At 44.5% G+C, this 22510-nt stretch overlaps 1 protein-coding gene across 17 annotated transcripts in view; it reads left to right on the top strand.

Annotated features, from left to right (window-relative positions):
* The window catches only part of SYNE1 (spectrin repeat containing nuclear envelope protein 1), a 1651720-nt gene that overhangs the window by 583021 nt on the left and 1046189 nt on the right, over positions 1-22510 (top strand). For all 17 annotated transcript variants that reach the window (XM_069606781.1, XM_069606782.1, XM_069606785.1 and 14 more), the window contains 3 exons: positions 2233-2367; positions 5704-5862; positions 8601-8809. In XM_069606781.1, coding sequence (XP_069462882.1) covers positions 2233-2367; positions 5704-5862; positions 8601-8809 — 503 coding nt within the window. The remainder of the gene's footprint in view (positions 1-2232; positions 2368-5703; positions 5863-8600; positions 8810-22510) is intronic.

Here is a 22510-nt window from a genome sequence, read left to right as displayed (position 1 = left end):
TCCTCTACATGCGCGCAGAAGCCGGAGTGTTGGTTAGGGAGCGCTCCTTGATATTTGTATGTGCGAGTTTGAGCTGGAGCTCCCCCTCGCACATATAAGATACTGGAACATGTTGCTTATAGTCAATTACAAAGCTTTCTTGAAAGCAATAACCTTCTGAACCCTAAGCAGTCTTGCTTCAGGTCCAAACATAGGACAGAGACCGCACTTTTGGACCTGAAATCTAATATCACCAGTACTGATGATCGTGGTAATCCAGCACTTTTTATATTGCTGGATGTATCCACCGCGTTCGACTTAGTCGGCCACTCTAGGCTTCTCACCAGACTGGTAGAACAGGCTCACTGCTCTCCTGCAGCATTCGATTGGGTGTCTTCGTTTTTGGGACCCAGAAATGCCAGAGTGGCCATTGATGATGCCTGCTCCACTCCCACATCAATGACATGCTCAGTACTGCAGGGTTCGTGCATTTCCCCTACACTGTTCAATATATACATTATGCTCCTTTTTGCACTTCTTGATGACCTGGGTGTCCAGTGTACTAATTACACTGATGACAACCAGGTCATAATTGAACTGTCCGGCAATCATATGGAAGATACCTCGTCCATTAATGCCATCCATCAAGTCATCCAAGAGTGGATGGTAACCAACTCTTTAGCATTGAATGCCGATAAGACGGAATTGTTAATCATAGCATCAGGCAAACAAATTAAAAAACTAGGATCTGATTATGAGCGTTTTATTATTGCCGGTAATACAATCAAACTAGCCATGTCCGTTAAGACACTAGGCGTCCTCTTCAACTTATTGCCACATGTAGCCCAAGAACGAGCAGCCTGCGGATATTATACCAAATTGTTGAACTATTTTCGCCCTTATATCTCTTTAAAAAGCAGAGCCCTTTTGACCACAACCTTGATTAACTCCTGCCTCGATTATGGCAATAGTCTCTGAGCAGGAACCTCCAAATCTAATCTTAACATGCTCCAAGTTTCCCAAAACCGTGCTCTTAGAGCTGTCTTTGGCCTCTTTTAAATAGATCGCGTAACCAACAGGTTTGGACTGGGAACCAAAAGAGGCCCTGCAAACAATTTTCAAAGTGGCCCCATATTACACATTTTGAGCAAGCCCAACCCTTTTCCTATGCGAAAATGTGGAAATAAAATAGGTTACCACACAAAAGAGGCCCAGGGTGCAGAGGCCTACCAGGAAATCTCCAGAGTTCCCTAAAGACCAGTCCACCACTGGTAACCGAGGCCAGAAGGGAGCTTCATTGGTTCTCGGTTAAACACTGGGTTACACATAAGATCCTCTCGCTGACCTACAAGTGCTTCAATAAGGACTCCCCACAATACTTATGTGTTTGGCTCAACCCTCTCCCCTCCAATCATTCTCTTCACTCAAATCAATCCACCAAACTCACACAGCCAAGATTCAAGCTTACCGGATTTGGTGCCTCTACATTAAATGTTCAAGCAGCAGCAGCCTGGAATAAGCTACCCACTCATCTGAGGCAGCAAATTCACTTGCCACCTTTAAGAGGGGTGTTAAGACTCTTTTCTTCAACCTAGTACCTGACTAACTCACATATTGGCACAGCTTTATCCTGCTTTATTTAATTTTGTTCGTGTTCCTTTTTGTCTTGTCATTCTGTGCACTTTGAGGCCTATTGGCTAAATATAGACATGCAGTGCCCTAGCCAGCATTCCCAATGAGCTATGCAATGCTGGGGAAGCAAAACACCACCAGTCTTTCATTGTTGTTTTTGCATGCGAGGCTCTGGATCAGAACTATCAAAGAGAAACCTTGTTTCCCTTTAGAACTGTTAAACTGAAAAAAGCATCTGAGGGAGCGCTCAGTGTTTAGACTGGGCTGGCTCCTCGAATCCTCCACAACGGGTTAGGGGTCCAGTGGGTCGACACCCCCTCGCCCATTATGGACGAGCCACCCCTGCAAAGATCACTCCTAGTTAGCTCTCCAAAACTCCAGATGAAAAAAAACCTTTGCCCAATCAGCCAGCTTGAAACCACCCGCCTGGTGAACATTGCTTTGGTGACAGTTTTATCATACCAATTTGCTTAATCTGTTAATTTTTAAACCTATATGTGTGTTTTATGGATTATTGGTTTCAAAAACACTATGGGTTGATTTTTCAATGTCCATGTAACCATATAAGTGACAGTCTTCTTGATAGCAATTTAACACCTTGATCTTCTGGTTAAATCTTAGGAGTTTTTCAGCCAGCTGGACCAGCGGATCCTCAACACCTTTCTGAAAGCCTGCGATGAACTCACGGACATCCTCCCTGAGGACGAACAGCAGAGCCTGCAGGACACCGTTCGGAAACTACACAAGCAGTGGAAGGTTGGTTCTTGGCCCGCGGCGAGTGCAGTTCTTTTCTGCTGTTTTGTGGTACACGCGCACACACACACACACACACACACCAACTAAAAATATCATGGCTACACATGCTCTACTTGAAACTTTGCTTCATGTTGTTCTGTTATCATTTTGTGGCTTGTGAAAGTGTATGAGATAAGATATTCAATTTGAGCAATTTTCATTTGTACACGCAGCATTCGATGCTATGCGACTGCAGAAATACACTTACAAGTGTGTACTTATGCAAATTTGCAAATGGCCAAATAAGGCTGTGATTGTGGTCTTCTGCAAGGTCAGTGCATTCACAAGGCACCACCTATAAGCCAAAACGATTGCGTCAGAGTGAAGATGGGAGGGAGATGACATGTAAGGCGAGTCGCACAGCATGTGGGTGTTGTTTAGTGTTTTTACCACCCATTGTTTGCCCCTGGTCATGCTAGACTCTATGGCCATTCCAATCCGCCACCTATCCTCCTCCTCCTACCCCGCCCAAAACACCTCTTCTTGGGATTTGTTTGTGCTGTCTCTGTCACGCAGAAACTTCACACATTTTGCCTGACATTGTTATTTGTAAGTCGTCTGCTGAGAGTTCATGGCTTATTTGCAGCTGTAAATGTGTTGCTGGTATAATGGCAATGCCTGAACCAAGTGTGCCTTAAGACACTTGCTTTATATTGTCTCCTTGCACTGTCCTGTTAAAAGCAAGCATTGACAAAGTCAACTGTTTTGGCTTGTGTATAGATATTAAGTAGGCTTTTGCTATCTAATCCCCAGGTTAATGTAATGTAAGCGTTCTTGTACAGCACCCTTCTATCACTGTTGGTGGCCTCCCTGCACTTGGCTTTGTTACCGAAAGTACCTGGTTGCTGAGTAATAATCTGCTTTCTATGGGTTTGGCGGAGAAACCTGGGAGTATGTTATCCATAGGGGAAAGCCCGATATCTAATACACTACAGCTCCTTCGTTTGGCTATCTGCTGATGTGGCAGAGCGAGATAGGACTAAGGAGGAGAGCTTAGTCGTGCTTCGGTTACTGTTGATGTGCTAATGGGTATGATATGATATTTTATTTATATCTCGCTCGTACACAAGTGTTACAGAGCGTGACGAGGCAAGGGAGGGGAACAAGGGAGAACAAAAACAATGATCTTACTAGGCCCAGTGACATTGAGAACGCACAAGTGCATGGGAGAGGGAAAGGGGAAAAGTGCATGGAAGGGGGGAGAAGTGGAAGGTGCAGAGCAAAGGGAAAAACAGATAAATAATAATTTAAATAAATAAATAAATAAATAAATAAATAAATAAAAAGGGAAACAAACAGTGGTATTGCAGCCTTCAGGTGGCAAGTGCTGGGTTCAAGGCAGCAGACAGGGTATGTCTGATAAATGCAGGATTTTCTTTTTTTTTTTAAGTTATTACTGTGGTGGCCATCTGTGAGGGGGGTATGCATGTATAGTTTAAGGTGGTAGGAGATCATAGAGGGGAGTCAGTCAAGGGAAGGGAAAGGGGGCTGTGCAAGGCAAAACTGCCTGCAACCCAGACTCTGACCACTGTCTGCAATAGAGACAGGCCTCCTTTCACTAACTCACATTGCCACTGTCAATATCTCTCTCTCTCTCTCTCTCTCTCTCTCTCTCTCTCTCTCTCTCTCTCTCCCTCTCTCTCTCTCTGTATATCTCTCTCTATTTCTCTCTTTCTCTCTCTAAAATAGATTCTCTGCATTCCTTGTGCAATAGAACAAGCATCTGTACCCTCTCAGATGAAGGGAAGGGGCACTCTGGAAACTACACTCAATTACCACAACCTACTTGATAAGGATTATGGGCAGCAAGAACCTTTCGTTCAGAGAAAGAGCTACTTGAAATCTGGGAACAGCAGTCACCCAATTAGCCTTCCTTAGTATGCTGGTTGGCAGGCTGAGAGACACCTCAAACCTCACTCTTGCATGCTAAATTACCAGCTGGGAACTCTGCCTGTTAACCTTACTGCTTTCCAGGTGTTGCCATCTTATGGCGAGGTAATATCATTATGGCAGTGCCTGGCAAATGCCTATCCCATACCTACACAAATGCCAAAAGTATTGGCTTTGCCAATGCTTGTTCACTGGGAGCTATGCTGCAATTGTGCATGCCCAAGGAACCATTTCTCTTGCTCCAAGACCTTCTTGGCACAATGACCGTGCATTGTCTGTACACTCTCTACTTTTACCTTTTTGAATGCCGCGACCACAGGAATACTCGGGGCAGACCACCCACCAGACTCCAGTCCCACACCAATGCACAGGTTCTGTGTGTGAATGCAGAATGCATGACCTGGGCATTGAAAGCGATGTGTGCATACATACAGTGCGCATTGCACAACCCCACGCCATGTTTACATTTTCAGAGAATCATGCCCATCGTGTATAAAATGTGAACAGACAATTCTAGGGTTAAGACATTCAAACAAACCGTGAAAATAATGATAGTGGCAGCCAAATATATTTCAGTGTTGGTTGTTTCCTACCTCTGGTGTCCCAGGAAAGCCTCAAGATATCATTTTGTAAACATAAACCTCTTCCAAACTTCAATTTTCAAAATTAGGGTAGCTTTTTTGGGCATTGCTGGGCAACTCTTCCAAAATGAAAATGAAACCCATGGTTAAGAAAAGCTCTTGTGACATTCTTAACCAATTCCTATTCTGGGACAGGGCGAGACTTTAAAGCCAGGTTGTGTAAAGGGTTTTCCTAGTGCAAAGTAGGCGCAGGAAAAAGAACACCCTTTTCAATGAAATCCTAATTTATTACAGTGTGGAATTTCCAAAGTAATTAGTGATCCAGAACCTAATATTTTGATCATTGACCCTGTTTATGCATGGTCCCTGATCCTGTGACCTGCAGTGCTCGGCAAGTTTGCAACTATCTCCCCACACCACCTGCTCCCAGAAATGTGTGACCAGGTGTAAAAAGCAAATGGCTTCCGTTGCTTGCATTACTGTAGGGGCTGCTATTGGTGAGAAACTGGACATGCCCTTACCGATCTGCCTTCTTCCCCTTTCCTCTTGCCATTCTTGCAGTTTCCCTGTAGCTATTTCATTTCAATGAAGATAATACATTGAAGCAAACAGGAAAAGAGCAGGAGATCAACTTTCTAATGTCCTTATGCCTATATTAAGTTTCAATGGGGGCTTGATTGTGAACGCCATGTGACAGTGTGCCGACTCTTTCCTTTCAGTCCATCAGGTGTCGATGACGAAGTGGTGCAATTGTAGGGAACATATTTATTTCCAGTGGATCCAAATATATAATGATGCTCTGTTTTGTGTCTTATATCTAATGCAGGATTACCAGGCCGAAGCTCCGTACCATTTGCTTCATTTGAAAATTGAGCTGGAGAAAACAAGACTTCTGGTCACTGTGGAAGAGTGTCGATCAGAGCTGGCACGAGAGACCAACTTGGTGTCCAGTGAAGGCAGTGAAAAGGTTCTACAAGAGCATAGGGTATGTATACAATGATGAGAATGCTGTGGAAACATTGCGTTCAATGTAGAATCCCCACTCACATCCATATTGGGTAGGACTTCTATACATCAATTCAAGATTCAATGGCTCAATTTAGTGGACATTTGCTCTAGTCTATTGACCAATAGGTGCTGCACATTGTACATGATCATAGCTTAAATGTATGCCTTTCGTTTATGTACTCAAGCTTTTTCTTGGGTAGCTTTATGTTGCTTTGTGGGCACTCCAGCATGCAGAGGACCAGGTGTAAAGGGGCCTATTCAGGTCCTTGCGTAAGCATATAGGCACAGCACAGTTAGGAGCTAGCAATGTCTGCTCTGGGTTTGCAGTGTCTTCCCGAGTCTAGTGGCCCATCAGAGGTGCCTGTGCCCTTTGTGAAGTGGGTGATACCGAGTGCCATTGGGGGTGGTTTCGAGTTATTAAATGAAGTTACATTTGGAATGGCACTCGACTGAGAATCCATATGATTTTGTAGATATTCTGAGTTCTGCTTCCAAAGATTTTGTTAGCCATACAGGATATTTTTAGTTTAACGTGGTGCACCACAGCAAGCCATGTATTTCTTTCAAGGCTTGGGTACTGTGGTGAGACTTCCTAAGAGTAAGGCAGAGTCTTACAATCTGTTTCTGGACCCTCTGACTCTTGTGAATCTCCCTCATGGTTGCTCAGATGTAAGCATTGTTGCAATGATCCCAACAGGGCAGTATTAGAGCTCTTGTCTATTTAGTGCAAAGTTTTGTCTGAGAGAGAGGGGGAGCCCTCCTTAGCTTCACGAGTAGGTAGTTGCAGTCTTAATAACAGAAGTGATTTAGTGTTAGAAGGATAAGTTGGGGTCAAACCAAATACCTACGTTTTCCCTTTCCAATCAGAGATAGGGGACGCTCCTGGATCTCAAGGCCAACCTAATGGGAGCTGGTGGAACCTAGATCTGATTGTCTATGATTAAGACTTTCAATTTGGGATCATTTAAGCCCAGGTTGCTTGCCTTCATCCAATGGTAAATCACTCTTAAACATTCCCAGTGAAGTTCTAGTTGGAGGTGGAGCTGAGTGCCAAGCATTGGCATGGCTGGAGTTGAGGGACATAGGGGATCTTGCCTGATGTCTGGTAAGGTGGGCGGGGCGCATATGAGGTGATAAGTTATGTTAGGGATTATTTGATTTAATTAAATCATATAATTTGCATAATAAGGTTAAAAAAGAACGCCTGATGTGTACATAGTACATTACCTTTCCAGATCCTCCAGGAGGACATGCCAGTAACCAGGCCGGACGCTGGCTTCAGTACTTTCTTAGAATGTGCCGAAACGTTTTAGAGAGGCCAAACACAATATTGGAATCATGCATGTCTTGCGGCCACAACTTAGCTACTCAGTGAACTACTGGCCCACTTGCACGCACTTCTGCAAAGCACTGGTTATCTGTGCAAAGCCCAGCGGGTAGTGAGGGTCGCCCCTCTACATGTTATGGTCTGCTCCCACGATCTTGCGAAGAGAGCCATTCATTTGGAGGATTTTTCATGTGCGGGTCTCCACTTCCGCCACTTTCGATTGAAGAACAGGAAGCTGTGTTTTGCAAATCTTCACAATTTGCACAGTTGTGCAAACCCATGGTGAGCCGCCAGCTCCTTAGGCTAACTTTCCCACACCTGCTAGAATTCATCCGAGTGTATATCACCTTTCATTCACCTTTCCACCATATAGGGTACGGATACAAACAAATGCTTGGTAGTATATCTTTGAAAGTATCTTGGTCAATGTTAACAGGTGGCTTTGTCAAATGTATAGTCGGCAGATACAATAAAACATATCCATTTGCTTTTATTTTAGCAAGAAAAGGTCCCAAATGATCTTTCCTTGTCACACCATAACCCCATTACACATTCCCGTAAAGCTCTAGATGGCCTCTGGAACTTCCAGGGCGTTGCTCCCAGAGTCACAGTTCAAGGTCCATCCTCATTTAAGAGTGCCCGTAGTTCCAGCCAGCTTTTCTGCCCACAGAGCATGGCCATGTGTGGCCCAGGGATTGAGTAGAAGGGAGTGCATTCACCTCCCCCTGCGCTTTGTTTCAAAGCACCCACACTAATACTCACACTGGACACCCAGCGGTCACCGAAGGCCTCCACGCCTGAACCAGCTCTGAGCCAAAGACACACTCATATCTTCTTAAGGATGTAACTCAAGTGCTACCACCCGCCACCTGGGCAAATCCTCACAGAAATGGCTTAATGTAACACAGCGTTGTTGTTATTGTTATCCACAGCCTTTGTCAAATACTTTCATATAGAAATGTAAGTGTGTATGGTCATTCCATCGAATTTTTACCATTGAATGGCAATTCCATCTAAAAAAAGCATCAAAAAAATTACCATTGAATGCATGTTTTTTCCTTTTTTTTAAAATTAATTTTAATAAATCCCCCCCCAACCCTCTGGTTTACCCTTTAAAACCCATTATAAATAACACTAAACACTTTGCCTTGAAAAAACATGCATTCGATGCATATTTTTTGATGCAATTTTGTCGAGGGAATGGCATTCGATGGTAATGCTTTAGATGAAATGATCAGATACCAAATGTAAGTGCACAACCAAGCCTAAATCCTTTGGAAAAGCTTATATGTTGACTTGAAACCCTTGCGTCATCTATGTATTTCTTCATATCATGCCTCGTTTCGTAGTCCCCCATCACATTGTATAATCTTTTTGCACCATCTCAGTCTTTCTTCAGTGAGAAGGGATCGTATCACCTGTGCGAGAAGCGTCTCCAGTTAATTGAAGAGTTGTGCCTGAAGCTCCCAGAGCGGGATCCCGCGAGGTCCGCCCTGGACAGTAGCAGAAGAACGCTGAAGGAGCTGAAAGCAAGCATCGACAGCACCTGCCTGAAACTGAAGGACAACCCAGACAAATGGAAGGAGTACAAGACCAGGTACTGGAACCGTTCTCTCCAACTGGGGGTCTAAGAGGATCCGGCCGAATGCTTCTGACGGACACGTCACTGCATGCTTCAGTGTTCCCAGTTTTCTAAGAGAAAACCTAGCTAGTGGACACACGGCGCCCATGCCATCACAAGTCATCAGCTATGACATGCCAGCTATTGCCGGTCCATTGGAACCATGTAGGGGGCATTACACATGGAGTGGAGACAATGGAATCATGCACATACTTCTGATCTGATTCAGATAATCAATTAAGCTAAATTAGGGGAAATGTCCAGGCACTTTGTGTTTTTTCTTTACCATCTGCTTGGGCGCAATTCATTTTGAACAGCCAGCAAACTGTACACCTGCCGATATGAGAGGCCAATACTGTAGCTCTTGTAATAATACTATCAATAATAATAAAAGCATAATAAATTGGTTTTATAGCACCTTCTGGCATAGTTTTTGTTAATTAGCGATTGCCCAGTTGAACTGCAAATCCATTGACGTTAGAAAGAGGACAGGCTGCGTTGGCTCTGCTTAACGTGCTGAGCTATCTAACCATCAGTCTATAGTCCATTCTCTATGAGGGTGATAGTAGGTATAGCTTTGTGGATAGCTGGATTTTTATGTTTGCCCGTATGGGAGCATGGGATCTTCAGACCGCGTTTCCTGGGCCGCCTCTAGAGGAGACCGCACAGGAAGCACTTCCTAGAGAAGACCACATACTACACCCGGAAGCAGGAAGTGAGGTTTGCAGGTTGTGGGGAGTAGGTAAGTGGGTGACAGTAGCAGGGGGCTGGGGAGATAGAGGTGGGGGGTTGGGAGGGATGGAGACGTTTGGGTCGTTTGGGGTTAAATTCCCCGGTGGAGGACTGCATGTGGCGAGGGAGGCAGGGAGAAGGAGGGAACTGAGACATTTGTTGAATGGGTTTTGGGTGAAACTCTCTAATGGCATCAGAATCCCGCCAGTTGGCGGCTGCTAAACGGCGGCCAGAAAATGGTGGTCCTTTGTTTTTGGAGCGGCCTTCAAAGAGCAGGAAAATGGCATAGAAGATGCATGTGACGATGCAACCTTTCACAGAATCAATATTTGGGGGCTGAGACCTTGTCAACCCTGTGTCATTAAATTAAAATCCAGAGTACTTGTGAATATTCTTCTGTTAAAAATATATAACAATGCTATGAAAATATTGAGTTATTTTTGTTTAATTTTTTATTTTAGTTTATATGAACTACATAGACCATAAATACGCTATCAAAAGAGACTCCCCAGTTCATTATTTTCCATTATTCAAAACAATCACATCCTACATTTAACCGTTGACAAAACAAAGTCTTCAATTCATCAATTTCACCGTCACGCATATTAGTTAAATTATTTTAGCTATAATAATTTCATTCTCGGGATAAGTCAGTAAAAGTATTAATTGCTGTTTCCTCCCTTTAGACTTTATCTTTTCTCTGATCGAAGTAACAGTCCTATAGTTCTTTACGCCCATTCATCTCACGTCCTTGAAAGGTGCGTCATTCCTTAAATTTTCTATGAGCACATTTAAAATACTGATTACTCCATCATTTCAGCCAAAACAGCGTATCATCTCTTCCTAATCTCCAAATCTGCAATCTCTCGGCCATACTTTTTCTCACCTACCCCCTGTTGTACGCAGCCACAAAGTCTGTTGCCATACTGTTTTTGCTTCTGATAAAACAGTGGGTCTGCATCCTTTGGCTCTCCAGATGCATTGGACTACAATTCCCATCACTCATACCCATCATAGCCAATGCAGAAGGCTCATGAGAGTTGTAGTCCAAAACATCTGGAGAGCAACAGCTTGAGGACCAAAGTTGCAATAAATCGTTGGCAGAATTATTTTCCCTTGCTGTATCTCTCCCCCAAATCTGTTGTTAAATTGACTCCGCAATTGGCAGTCAGAATTGCTGCTTTATCCACTCTGCATTCAGCTTCTTTCACCCGTTCTCATATTCTGCACCGTAGTAGCCATACTTCTTTACCTTTTGGTCAAAAGGTGCCTCCTTTAAGAACTGCATTACTGAATTCCTTTTTGCCAATTCTATCTTCTTACAAAAAATCAAGTAATGTTGCTGCATGGTGGCATTCAGAGAGATACAATCTACACCATTTGTAAGCAACTGACCACGAGTATAAGGCCTACGTCCCTTTGCCGGGTCACAAAATGTGACTCCCTCAATGAACTCTCCTACCATCCCATATATGTTCCATTCCTTTGCTCCAAATAAGTAGACATGGACCCATTTTCGTCCTCAGTCTACTCAAGACATCCCTCTGTAGCAGTGATCGGATCCCCCCATGGCTGTAGCGAATGGGGCAGCTCTCTGCGTCTTCACTCCTAGCTGTTAGGATCACTCCTTTCGTACATCCAGCGCTGTTCCCAGGTACACATGTTCTCTCACGCATTCCAACACATGATGACAAATTTGCCAAGCAAATGGATTTGTACATTTCCCCAAACACCTTGTGTTCGTCTTTTTCATAGTCTAACGTCAGGCTTTTTCTCGCACGGTACTGGCGGAGCGTCTCCAATGGCCGCTGAAGGCTCGTTTGTGTGGCATGGTCCAGGAGTATCATAGCAACATGGCGTCTCCCGAGGCGTGGCGGAAGCGTTCTCACCTTCTCCGTGGCTCTGGGCAGGTTGGCGGCAGAGTGGTATTACAGGAGCAGAGTTAGTGCAATCCATGTTCTGTTTCAACCCATGCTAGCATGTACTTTTTCAGACACCCAACCCTCCCTTCCCATCCAGGTGCACGGGAGCCATTCACTGGAATATAACAAAATTAGGAAATGTACCGGACCTTGCTGAACTGCCCCCGACGCCCACCCCCCTGTTTCAATCATTTGACTTTACCAAAGGCAATGGCAACATCATTGAGAGCTGGATGTAACGGTTCTTCTGGTCAACGGGTCCGGGTTCTCACCATTTGGGACCCAATGGCAACTTTAGAGAAAACTGATTGCATAATTGTTCCACCCAGCTTTCATAATGTGCAACAGTATTTTCTGCTAATAGCTTCCACGCAGTATCTAGCAGTGCTGTTCTTCTATAATTCTGTGGCAAATTCCATCTCCCGTTCTTAAGGATTGATACAAGTAATTACTGCTCTAAGGGTCCCGCATATACCATGTTTCTGATACTTTTACTGGGGAAAGAGATATCTCAGCAGCGCAGACAAGAACATCAAGAAAACAACTAGAAAGGAACACATCAACGAAGACAGAAGGAACTTTCATTGGCTAGCTGTGGAGGACAGAATTCTATTCAAATCTTTGACACTAACACACAAATGCATTATGGGAAGGCTCCATCCTACCTTAAAAGTAAATTGGTTACGTATGTGCCAAGATGCGCACTCAGGCCGGAGCATAGAGGCCTAATTAAGACAACTAGGGTTAAGAAAGCAAATGGCTTGGGCAAACGATTCCACATTAAGGCCGCCATGATGGGGAACAATCTTCCTCCCCCTATCAGATTAGAACAGAATTACACAAGCTTTCGGAAAAAACCCAAGACCCACCTCTTCAAATAATTCCATGCGTACTAGACATAAACCCTAACCACATACTGGAGCAAATTGTCCCGTGATTACCTGTTTTGTACCAATTGTCTATATTTGAGCACCCTGATGCTTACGAGCTACCGGTGCTATATAAATAATTAAATAAAGCCGCCTTCGAGAGCCCACCGGGCCCTTTTCTGCAGAGTTCCTTCGATGCATTCATCTCTTTTTGCGAAGACATACTATATTTTAAAATGTTGAGCATCCTTACATTGGAAGAGCCGCTGATCCTCTCCCCTGCTTATTACTGTGAAGCTCGTTCGCATAATCCACCAGTACACTCGCCAGGGGGCGCTAAACGCACATCATCATCTACCAACTTGATTGCTAGCATCCCGTGGCTGACAGCCCTGAAGAAGAAGGGGGTGGCTGGTACTCCAGTTCTTATTTTAACACAAAAAACTCTGGGCCTCTTTTGTGGTGCATTTCCAAATGTTCCCATAGGAAAAGGGTTGGAAAAGGGTTGGGCTTGGTGAAAATGTGTAATATGGGGCCACTTTGAAAATTAGTTGCCGGGCCTCTTTTGGTTCCCAGTCCACCTCTAAGAGAGCAATTCTATGGCATCCATGTTTTTATTTAGGCGATAAGCATGCCGGCAAATGGCATTATCAGCACAAAACAAAACGTTTTAAAGTGTGGCTTATGTATCTATTTATGTTTTACAGGGGTAAATCAGGAAATCTTTCTACCCCCTTTTTATCTTTTTTTATTCCCCATTTCCCTTTTTACATTCACTTTTATTTTGTATTGAAAAAGGATGACCCTTCAAAGCTGGCTTATTTGTCCTGACAGAAGGCCATAGGCTAATCTCATGCAACCATTATATGTCATATAAAATGACCTTCCACCATAATGATCTTTTTTAATACATTTTGCAATATGGATCTTTAATCAGCTATTTTGACAAATGTTTATATAAAGTACTTTACTGAAGAATGTCGTTTTTGATGCCTTTTTTCTTCAAGCGCAAAGCCACCTGTGAAGCCCTCACCACTTTTTCTTTGCTTATTTTCCTATGTCCCCTTTTTCTTTCACGTTTCTTATTATTTATTTTATTTATTTATTGAACATTTGTATGGCGCCTATACACAGGTGTTTCCAGGTGCCAGAAGACAAAGGTGGTTTGAGGGACATGGGAAATCATAAAAATACAACAACAAAGAAACAGTTATAGTGTTCTTGTGACAATCCTACCGTGCAAGTGCATGAGCAAGATAATAAGTGCAAGAGGGAGGGGGTAAAGGGAGAAGTGCAGAAGTGGGGGGTCCCCCATGGGTAGGGCCATGGGCAAGTTCTGGTTGGGCCGTGGCGGCAAGTGACTGGAAAAGGAGGGGGAGGAGTCCAGTGGCCAGGGAGGACTAAGTTGGGGCAGTCTGGTAAAGGGAGCCAGAGGGCAGGGCTGGCAGAGGATGCTCAGGGGGGGACTGTTTGGGGGTGGTCTGACCCTTGACTCTCAAGGGAGCAGGCCCCAGTCCAGCGCTAGATGTAGAGTTAGCACGGGAGGAGGAGAGGGTAGGAAGAGGAAAAAAGGAAGATCTTGGGAAATTTCTGGAACTTAAGAAGATCTAGTTCAAGTCTGAGGGGGGTGGGTGGGGGTGGGTAGGTTGTTCCAGAGGAAAGCACCAGCAAAGGAGAAGGATCAACTTCCTACTCGCTGCCTGGAGAAACATTTGAACTGCAGAGAGTTGCCACCAGAAGACCGAAGGGCTCCGGCTGGGAGGTATTTTGGGAGATAAAGCTGTATGTAGAGAGGTCCCAAGCCCCAGACAGCCTTGTGGATGATGCAGAGCGTCTTGAATTTGATTCTTGCAGTCACCGGGAGACAGTGGAGAGATTTTAGGGATGGAGAGATGTGGTCCCTGGGCTTGAGACCAAGGCTAAGTCTTGCAGTCCTATTCTGGATTAGTTTAAGGGGTCGAAGAGAGGAAAGACAAAGGCTGAGGAAGAGGCTATTTCAGTAGTCTAGCCTAGAGAGAACCATGGCTCTGGAGACATTGAGCTTCTGGGGGAAGGTGAGGAAAGGTAGAATGCCCCTGTGGAGATGTAGCTGAATATTGGACTTCTTGGTAAGGTCTACGAAAGAGGACACCCTTTCCTGCCTAAAAAATGTCTTCACATGGGGAATTTGACATATTTGTCTTTAAATGTGTTGTTCTAGATGTCTTCTTTTTGAAACATTATTTTTTTGGTGTTTTGGTGAATTTGCCAAAATGACAATATGATCTCTCGGGAGGATAGCTCAGCGGCAACGTGCTCGCCCTGGAAGCAAGACGACACGGAGCAACACAGGTTCTATCCCCAGGTCCGCGCTTAGAAACCGCTGGGTATTAAGCACGTTATGAATAACCTATCATATCATATCAGATGATAGTTCTCCAAAAGACCCAGACATCATCCTGCTTTCTTCAATGTTTGCCAATTCTCTCTGAAATTAAGAAAAAGTCTAATAAGGCAAACACATCATTTTACTGTCAAGATGAGAGTAATGCAACTCACAATTGGTCCACTTTACCCAGTTATTGTCGGATGAGGTCAGAAGTCGAGATGCAGAAAAAAAATCCTTCATTATCAGTGTCAGAATTGTACCAAAGTATCAACTGAAAAGGATACAATACTCAAAAGGATACAGGAGGTAGGGTCTTCCGGACCCCTGTTCACCCGACTTGATAGTCGTGAAGTCAACAAAGACCTTCCAAATGATACAACCCTCTGGCTGATAAAACAGGCAGAGCGATGGATCACTGGAAAGGGCGTGGGTAAGGTATAGTAATCCAGCCTAGGACAAATTAAAGTATCATGAATAACTGCTCCAACCTGAGTATGATGAATTAGATAATGACAGGAATGATCACACTGACCTGTATCTCTGGGTAGAACAATCCAGAAGTCTCTTGATGGATTTGAAATGAAGAACAAAACGACAGGGAAGGGAAAATTAGTAAGGGAGACTTATCCCGAACGGAACGAGGCTCACGCTAGATACGGGTTGAATTCACCACAGGATAGCGTCCAAAGTTCAGTTCAAAGTCACTTCCAATGATCCTTGAAAGGCTTCCTTCCCACTTTAGGGATCAATCCTTCTGTTAATTCCACAGATGCAGGAGTTAGAAGAAAATAGCGTATGAAGACAACGTGCGCGTGTGGATTTACACGCGGGCAGGATTCGCGCAGCCTGGGCCAGCCGCGTGTGAAGACAACGTGCGCGTGTGGATTTACACGCGGGCAGGATTCGCGCAGCCTTGGCCAGCCGCACTTGAAGACGAAGAGCGCGTGTGGATTTTACACGTGGGCAGGATTCACGCAGCCTTGGCCAGCCGCGTGTGAAGACAACGTGCGCGTGTGGATTTACACGCGGGCAGGATTCGCGCAGCCTTGGCCAGCCGCACTTGAAGACGAAGAGCGCGTGTGGATTTTACACGCGGGCAGGATTCGCGCAGCCTGGGCCAGCCGCGTGTGAAGACAACGTGCGCGTGTGGATTTACACGCGGGCAGGATTCGCGCAGCCTTGGCCAGCCGCACTTGAAGACGAAGAGCGCGTGTGGATTTTACACGCGAGCAGGATTCACGCAGCCTTGGCCAGCCGCGTGTGAAGACAAAGAGCGCGTGTGGATTTACACGCGGGCAGGATTCACGCAGCCTTGGCCAGCCGCAATTGAAGACAGAGAACACGTGTGCATTATCACGCGAAGGGATAGATCCAGGAATCAGCGTGTGGCGGAACACACGCTATCGAAGGCCCAAAAGTAGCTGTAGGATTATGCCAGGAAGTAGATCAGAGGTTCAGCTACACAACGCCAATAGAGACGATCAGAAGCAGCGAGTGAAGTTTCTACGCTGCTTAAATACGTGATACCGTAGTTCACGTGACGAAGCAAAAGTCACGTGAAGTTAGCGACGTGAAAAGTGTAAACGTCGTTTTCCCGGTAACGTATCGAATAGCCTCCATTTGGAGTAGAACGGTCTCGCTGTCCTACGAGCGTAGCGACCAGCATGCATGACAATCAGAGATCAGAGGAACTTTAGCATCAAAGATAATTATTGAAGTGGTGAAGACTGTATTTCATATATGACTGAGCATTTTCCTAAAAACAGATGCAAATCTCAGCATCCCTCTGCGGCTCTTCTCCTGAGGGATGCCATGGATGAGCAGCCTGGAGGTATAAGCCTGGCCACCAGCCAGAAGAGCTCTACAGGCTTCCTCTATACTCAATCATTCATCGTTGACATTTTGATGACTTTGCCTTGATGATTTCAATCAGACATTCCCATTCACAAAGCATGCCTTGCCATCTTAGGTATGTTTTAATGAGAATCTAGAAAACTTGCGCTCATGTGGTTACATTGCAACATGTCGCTCGATCGGTTTTATTAGCATGGCCCAGTAAAATCTTCTACCCTATTTTAGTGAAGATGATCGGATGCCTGCCGCAGTCTGGGTACCCCATGGTCAGTCACCGGGGGACTGTTGTGTACCCCTACTGATGACCTCTGACACAATGATCACAGAATGAGCCACATATAAATTGAGTTAATACCACTGAGCCCACCGCATGACACTACAAGGGAGATTGATGGCTAAGGGGTCACCAGCACTGACAAATCTTACAATATACTCGTCTAACATCCATATGGGCTTTGCAAAGCAGCGAAACACAGGACTTGATGATCTATAGCATGTATTTAAGTCCCCCAACCATGAGACCTGGGCGGAATAGTCACCCTCATTCTTGTCATGAGTATTTCATGTATCAGAGAAACTGTGATGCCACCTGGCCTAATTGTTGAATTAGTGAGAGATGTTCCTAACTCTTCTACATTTCTTTAATACGAGGGCTGTCCTATTTCTGAAAGATGCAATCTGACACATCTTGCATTAGGTGGAGGGGGATTCAGGGATCTGCACGAGTATGAGGAATACTTTTTTGAAGAAATACTTAGATGAAGAACCCATTTGGATTCTGTTTACATTACATAGGTGAAAACAGATGGGGCCGGTGTTGCCTAATGGCTGACACTGGCTCAACAGCTGCCCTAGTTCTCTTGGATCTGTTAGCGGCATTTCCTACGGTCGACCATTCCATCCTCATTATCGATTGGGTGTCATAGGCCTTTCTGAGCCTGGCCTCTCCTGGTTTTCATCCTTTCTATGCGACTGATCCCAAGCATTCTAACCCCCTTTCACTCACTTGCAGTGTCCCTCAAGGCTCCTCTCTTTCTCTCTCCTCGGCCAGCCCTTTGGCTTTGCTTTCTCTGCATAGACCAACAGTACCTAACTCACTGTTCATCTCAACGGTCCAAAGTCTGATTAACTCTCTAGCTTTCCCTCCGGCATGCTTGCTATCTCCATCTGGGGGACTAACAACTATCTTAAACTTTGCTCTGATAAAGCAGAGGTTGTGATCATAGTCAATAACAACTCTCTTTGGATGCCGTCTTTGGCCACTTTACTCCCAAAATCCACTGACACTGAACTTAAAAAACCTGGGTGTAAAATGTTATTCTGAACTTGCTTCTCCCTCTGATAACCACAGTGCGTCCATTTGTTTTTTACAACTGTACACGCTCCATCAACTTCTCCTTTTTCTCTCTGTTTCAACTAAATGCCTGCAGTCGTCGCCTCGGGTCCAGACTCACTAAGACTAAGGCAACTCTCTATCTTGGGCTGCCTTCCTACTGCTTTTGTCGTCTTCAGCTCTTTCAGAATGCTTCTGCATGCCTCATCATTGGCTTCTGTAAATAGGAACACAGCTCTCCCTTCCTCCTTAAACTTCACTGGCTACCCATTAAAGAGAGAGTCATATTTTAAACTCTCTGTATCACTCAGAGAACTTGCTTTTCACGCAGACCTAAATTTCTCATCAACAGTTCTCTCACTATTCTCCTTATCATAATCTGTGTTCTTCTAAGCATCTTCCTCTCAACAGTCCACACTTCCGTCTCTTCCGCAAAGGCAGCCGGTCTTTCTCATTTCTTGCTGCCTCAGCTTGGAATACGCTCCTGTGCTGTTTCTCTGCTTTATCTCATGCCAACTCTCTTTTCCGCTGTTGTCTCAAAACCTGACTCTTCTCCCAGCTCACATAACCGCCCACTTCCCTTGTTAGGTAGATTTTCCTTTTTGTATGCACAATCTTCTCTACATGTGAGTCCCCCAGCATGTTTGCTAAACTGTTGGATTGTGGGCTGTTACTCTGAGTAAGTGGGAACCTTTTTCCACACTCACTCATTATTTTCCCCTTTCTTTGGTTACCTTAATATTCCTTTTTATACCTTTTTCTTGGAGTTATGTTTTCCTCCGAGTTTTATGCCATGTGTCTTTGACTTTTTCAGCCAACAGCATTCTCTGTGCTTTGTTGCTGGGAGCCCTTTGGTCCTCCCTCTTTATTTTCTGTTATAAGGGGATCTGTTATCATTCCTATTTCTTTCCTTTGGTGAGATCAGCACACTCCACCTTATGTGGCATGCTCAGGGGCTAGACAGTGTACCCTTTCTCACTGCTCCTTTGACATATTGGTTTCAGTGACAAGCTATTATAAATGCCTTGTGGCAGTGGTGTTATCCTACCTACTGTTGTGCAATTTCTACTCCCAAGCTGAACTCACAGCTACGATAGTGCACAGAAGGGTCACAATTGACTCAGAATGGCAACTGTGTTCTTTTTTCTACAATTCAAGATGGCTTGCCCTTTCTTGGTCCTTCTTCTGCCGTGAAAGGTGGAGCAAGCACTAGTGTGACTTTGGTCTTCAGCGGGATTCCTTTGTGAAGCCCGTCAAGGCACCAGTTTGTCTGTGAGGACAAGTAATTGTGGAGGACCCCGAAACTCTGCTGTTCTTTGTCTACTGATGTGCCTGCCTGGAACCTGTTCCAACTGGGAGGCTGGCTGTCCCGAAAGGACAGCCATCACCCACAGTTTGAATGGTGCATGGGTGCTGATTGGCTGGGTTCCTGTATAAGAGGCATGGATTCCGAGGCTGAAGACAAGCTGACCACTGGAACTGAAGAAACGCCAAGGCAGGAGAGTAGAACTGTCTGCAGCCACTTCCAGACGACCAGAGATGCCTTCTGTGGAATTGCTGCTGTCTGACCCCTTCTTCCAAGCATCAGCAGAACTCAGAAAAGGACAACTCCCACCTTTAGACTGGTGCGACCAATCAGTCTTCAGATTAACTGTATTTTGAGTGATCCAACGACAAGCTGTGACCTTCACGGGCTGCAAACCGCCAATACGCGGGGACCTGTGGCCAGTGTGCAGTGCATCCTCTTCTGAGGATTGAATCCTCCGTAACTTTGGTGGACTCCTTCTGGACATTCAGAGGAAAGATTCCATTCCTTGAAGTCCCCTCACCAGAGTGCTGGATTTAGGAAGCGAGACAAATCAACCGGGCAGTAATAATTCTTCATTGCTTCCCAAAAGGCACCAAAATTACAGAACCCTGAAGAATCCTTTGCTAGAAGCCTCTTCACTGGCCTCCTGCTGCAAGATCCATTCCAGTGTCCCTTCTTTCGTCTGTCTGACCAAGAATCTGGTGACAGGGTCTGCTTCTGCTGCATCATGCGGGCATCATGCAGCATACTTCTTCACGTCTAAGGTACTGTGAGGCTCCTGGTAGAACTGACCTAAAGTTGTTTGGCTGTTCCTGCGTTGCTGGAGTGCTGATTTGGGTGTTTTGGAGTTTGCCCATACAGGTTCGCCCAGGCCTAACGCCTGTCGTTCCTTCAGCGAGCCTTCTCCGAAGTCCCTGACCCTTTTCCCAACCAAAAGTGTTACTTACTTGCTACTGAAGACTTCCTCTGGAACCTTTGGACTTTCTACAGCTTCTACCTTGCTTGTTTTGCACTCCAGTCTGACTCTAAGCCTCTCATAATTAGATAGGGATGGACTGCTAAAATCTAAAGCCTCTGTGAAAGAATTACAAATATGTACCTGCTTTACGTTGGAAAGTTTCATCCATTTGAAACTGAAACAGATATTCTGAAAATATTGCAAAATGTTGACTTACCTTTTAATTGCATATTGCATTCCAAAAGTATTTAAAAAACGTGATTTACTTGCTGTAAAGATTGCATTATTTGTTATAAAGTTACTTGTTGTATGTTATTGTACTTACCTTTCTGAAGAAGCACCTTTACCTTAGTGTATAAATAAAATAAACCATTATTTTTATATAACTCCTTGTGTGTTTCTGTTTCTTTGGCCTATGTGTATACTCTAAGTTCTTCGTACTGTTCACAGCCCTTTCTCTCTCCTAAGATAAGCCTGGGTGCTCAGCCATTGCTACCAACGAAGCCTGTGTGGTTCAGGCCTATACTAAGAGTTGGAGCCCTGTGTCCAATGTGTGAGTTTTCACAAGTCTTCCCTTTGGTGGACTTTTGTAAAACTCCCTAACACCCGTTACTTACCAAGCAAATGCGTAGCGCCAAGAAACCACCTCAGTAGTGCATGAGTGCTCTACAATGGACCCTAACACACCATAAAATAACACTATACATAATAAATTAATGCTTTGGAGAAAAGCATTTTTTAAACATTTGATTGATTTCTCATCAAATAGAAGTGTCTTGAATTTTTGTTGTTTTTATGTGTTGCCTTATTTGTTGTATGTAATAGTACAGCATTTGCTTTTTCATATAATGAATTCCAAAATGTAGGACTGGTGCCTGGGAACAAGCCCTTTTTAATGTATTTTTTCAGGTCTGGTAAACTATTATTTTAGTTATTATTCTTATTATTTCTAAAATAACACGCATTATTTCTAATGCATTTTTGGTGTAATGTTCATGTTTGTATTATATTATTTAAAATATAAACTTTACTATGTATAATCATGCTTTTTAACACACAGTATTAATACTAAAAATAGCACTTGTATGTTCTAAGATTTACAGTGATAGGTCTGTCACGTTTCCTGGTGTATTTTCGATTAGTGAATGTTTCACTTTCATGTGATAGGAGAGAGAAACCCTTGGCTGCTGAGCCAGCGGTGTGGGCTGCACACCCTAATACCCACTACGTGGTTTCAAAAATGATTACTTGTTAAAAGAATAATAACTTACTTTGTAAACAAAAAGTATCAAACTTGATTTATTCGTTAATCAGAGTAGTTCTGCTCAATGGTCGAGTTGAAGCAGATATATATTAGGCCTATACATTTTGGACTGCTATGGTCCTTCGTATGGGCCTTTATCGTCTTATTAGTAAAATGTATCCATACGCCGATACATTTCATCACAGCAATAAAGTTCTTCAAACAATCACAATGCCAAGTTCACCGGTACACATGCCTGTACAAATAAGGAACATTTAAAACATTCATTGATTAACAATACGCCGTCCGAAGCTTGTTGATTGCATTTTAAAATTCATAATTACCTTATCAGAAAGCATATAATTACTCATTAAAAATTAACTGGATGGTTTTCTTCATGATCACATATTGCCGCGTTCTGGCACAGCTGTGTCCGGGCAGTAATTGACTACATAGTCAGATCGTTTAGACCGGACTAGTTTATTGTTGTCAAGAAACAATGCAGCATGCACTGTATCAGAAACAGAGGAAGAGGTTGTAAGCAGAGTGCAAACCCACTGGGCCCGACCCACTAAGGAATATGAGTGCAGACAGCAAGGGCTCTCCTCAGGGCTGGTCTGGCCTACAGGGAACTCTGCGGATTTCCTGCTGGGTCTCTTTGTGATGGCACTCTTGTTTCCTCCTCCTCCTCTTAGAGGTGTTGGGTTTGCTCACATGATGAAACATGGCGCCACTTTGAAAACTATTTCCAGGGTCCCTTTTGGTTCCCAGTCCACCCCAAGATATGCTCCCCGCCACATCTGTGCCTGCAGTTTGCACCACTCAAGCCTCTGATTTACGGCAGGGTCTTGCGAGATGTAGGACGGTCTGGCTGTGGGCGCAAGGGACCTAAGTGTTGGGTTCTTTCCCAACACCTAGGAATGCATTGACTTACTGACTCCAAACGGGCTTTGGGTCTCTCATACCTTGCAGGAACGTTCCTTCGGCGTGTCAGTGCTGCCAGTGGTCTCTACACTGGGCCTGCGGAAGGGGGAGACGAGGATTAGGGATTGGAACTGAAGATACCTGCAGACCAGCAATAGTCTCGGG

This window comes from Ambystoma mexicanum, chromosome 4p, assembly GCF_040938575.1.
Source record: "Ambystoma mexicanum isolate Mex_15411 chromosome 4p, UKY_AmexF1_1, whole genome shotgun sequence".
Classification (NCBI taxonomy): Eukaryota; Metazoa; Chordata; class Amphibia; order Caudata; family Ambystomatidae; genus Ambystoma; species Ambystoma mexicanum.
This window is presented reverse-complemented; position numbering and strand designations above follow the sequence as displayed.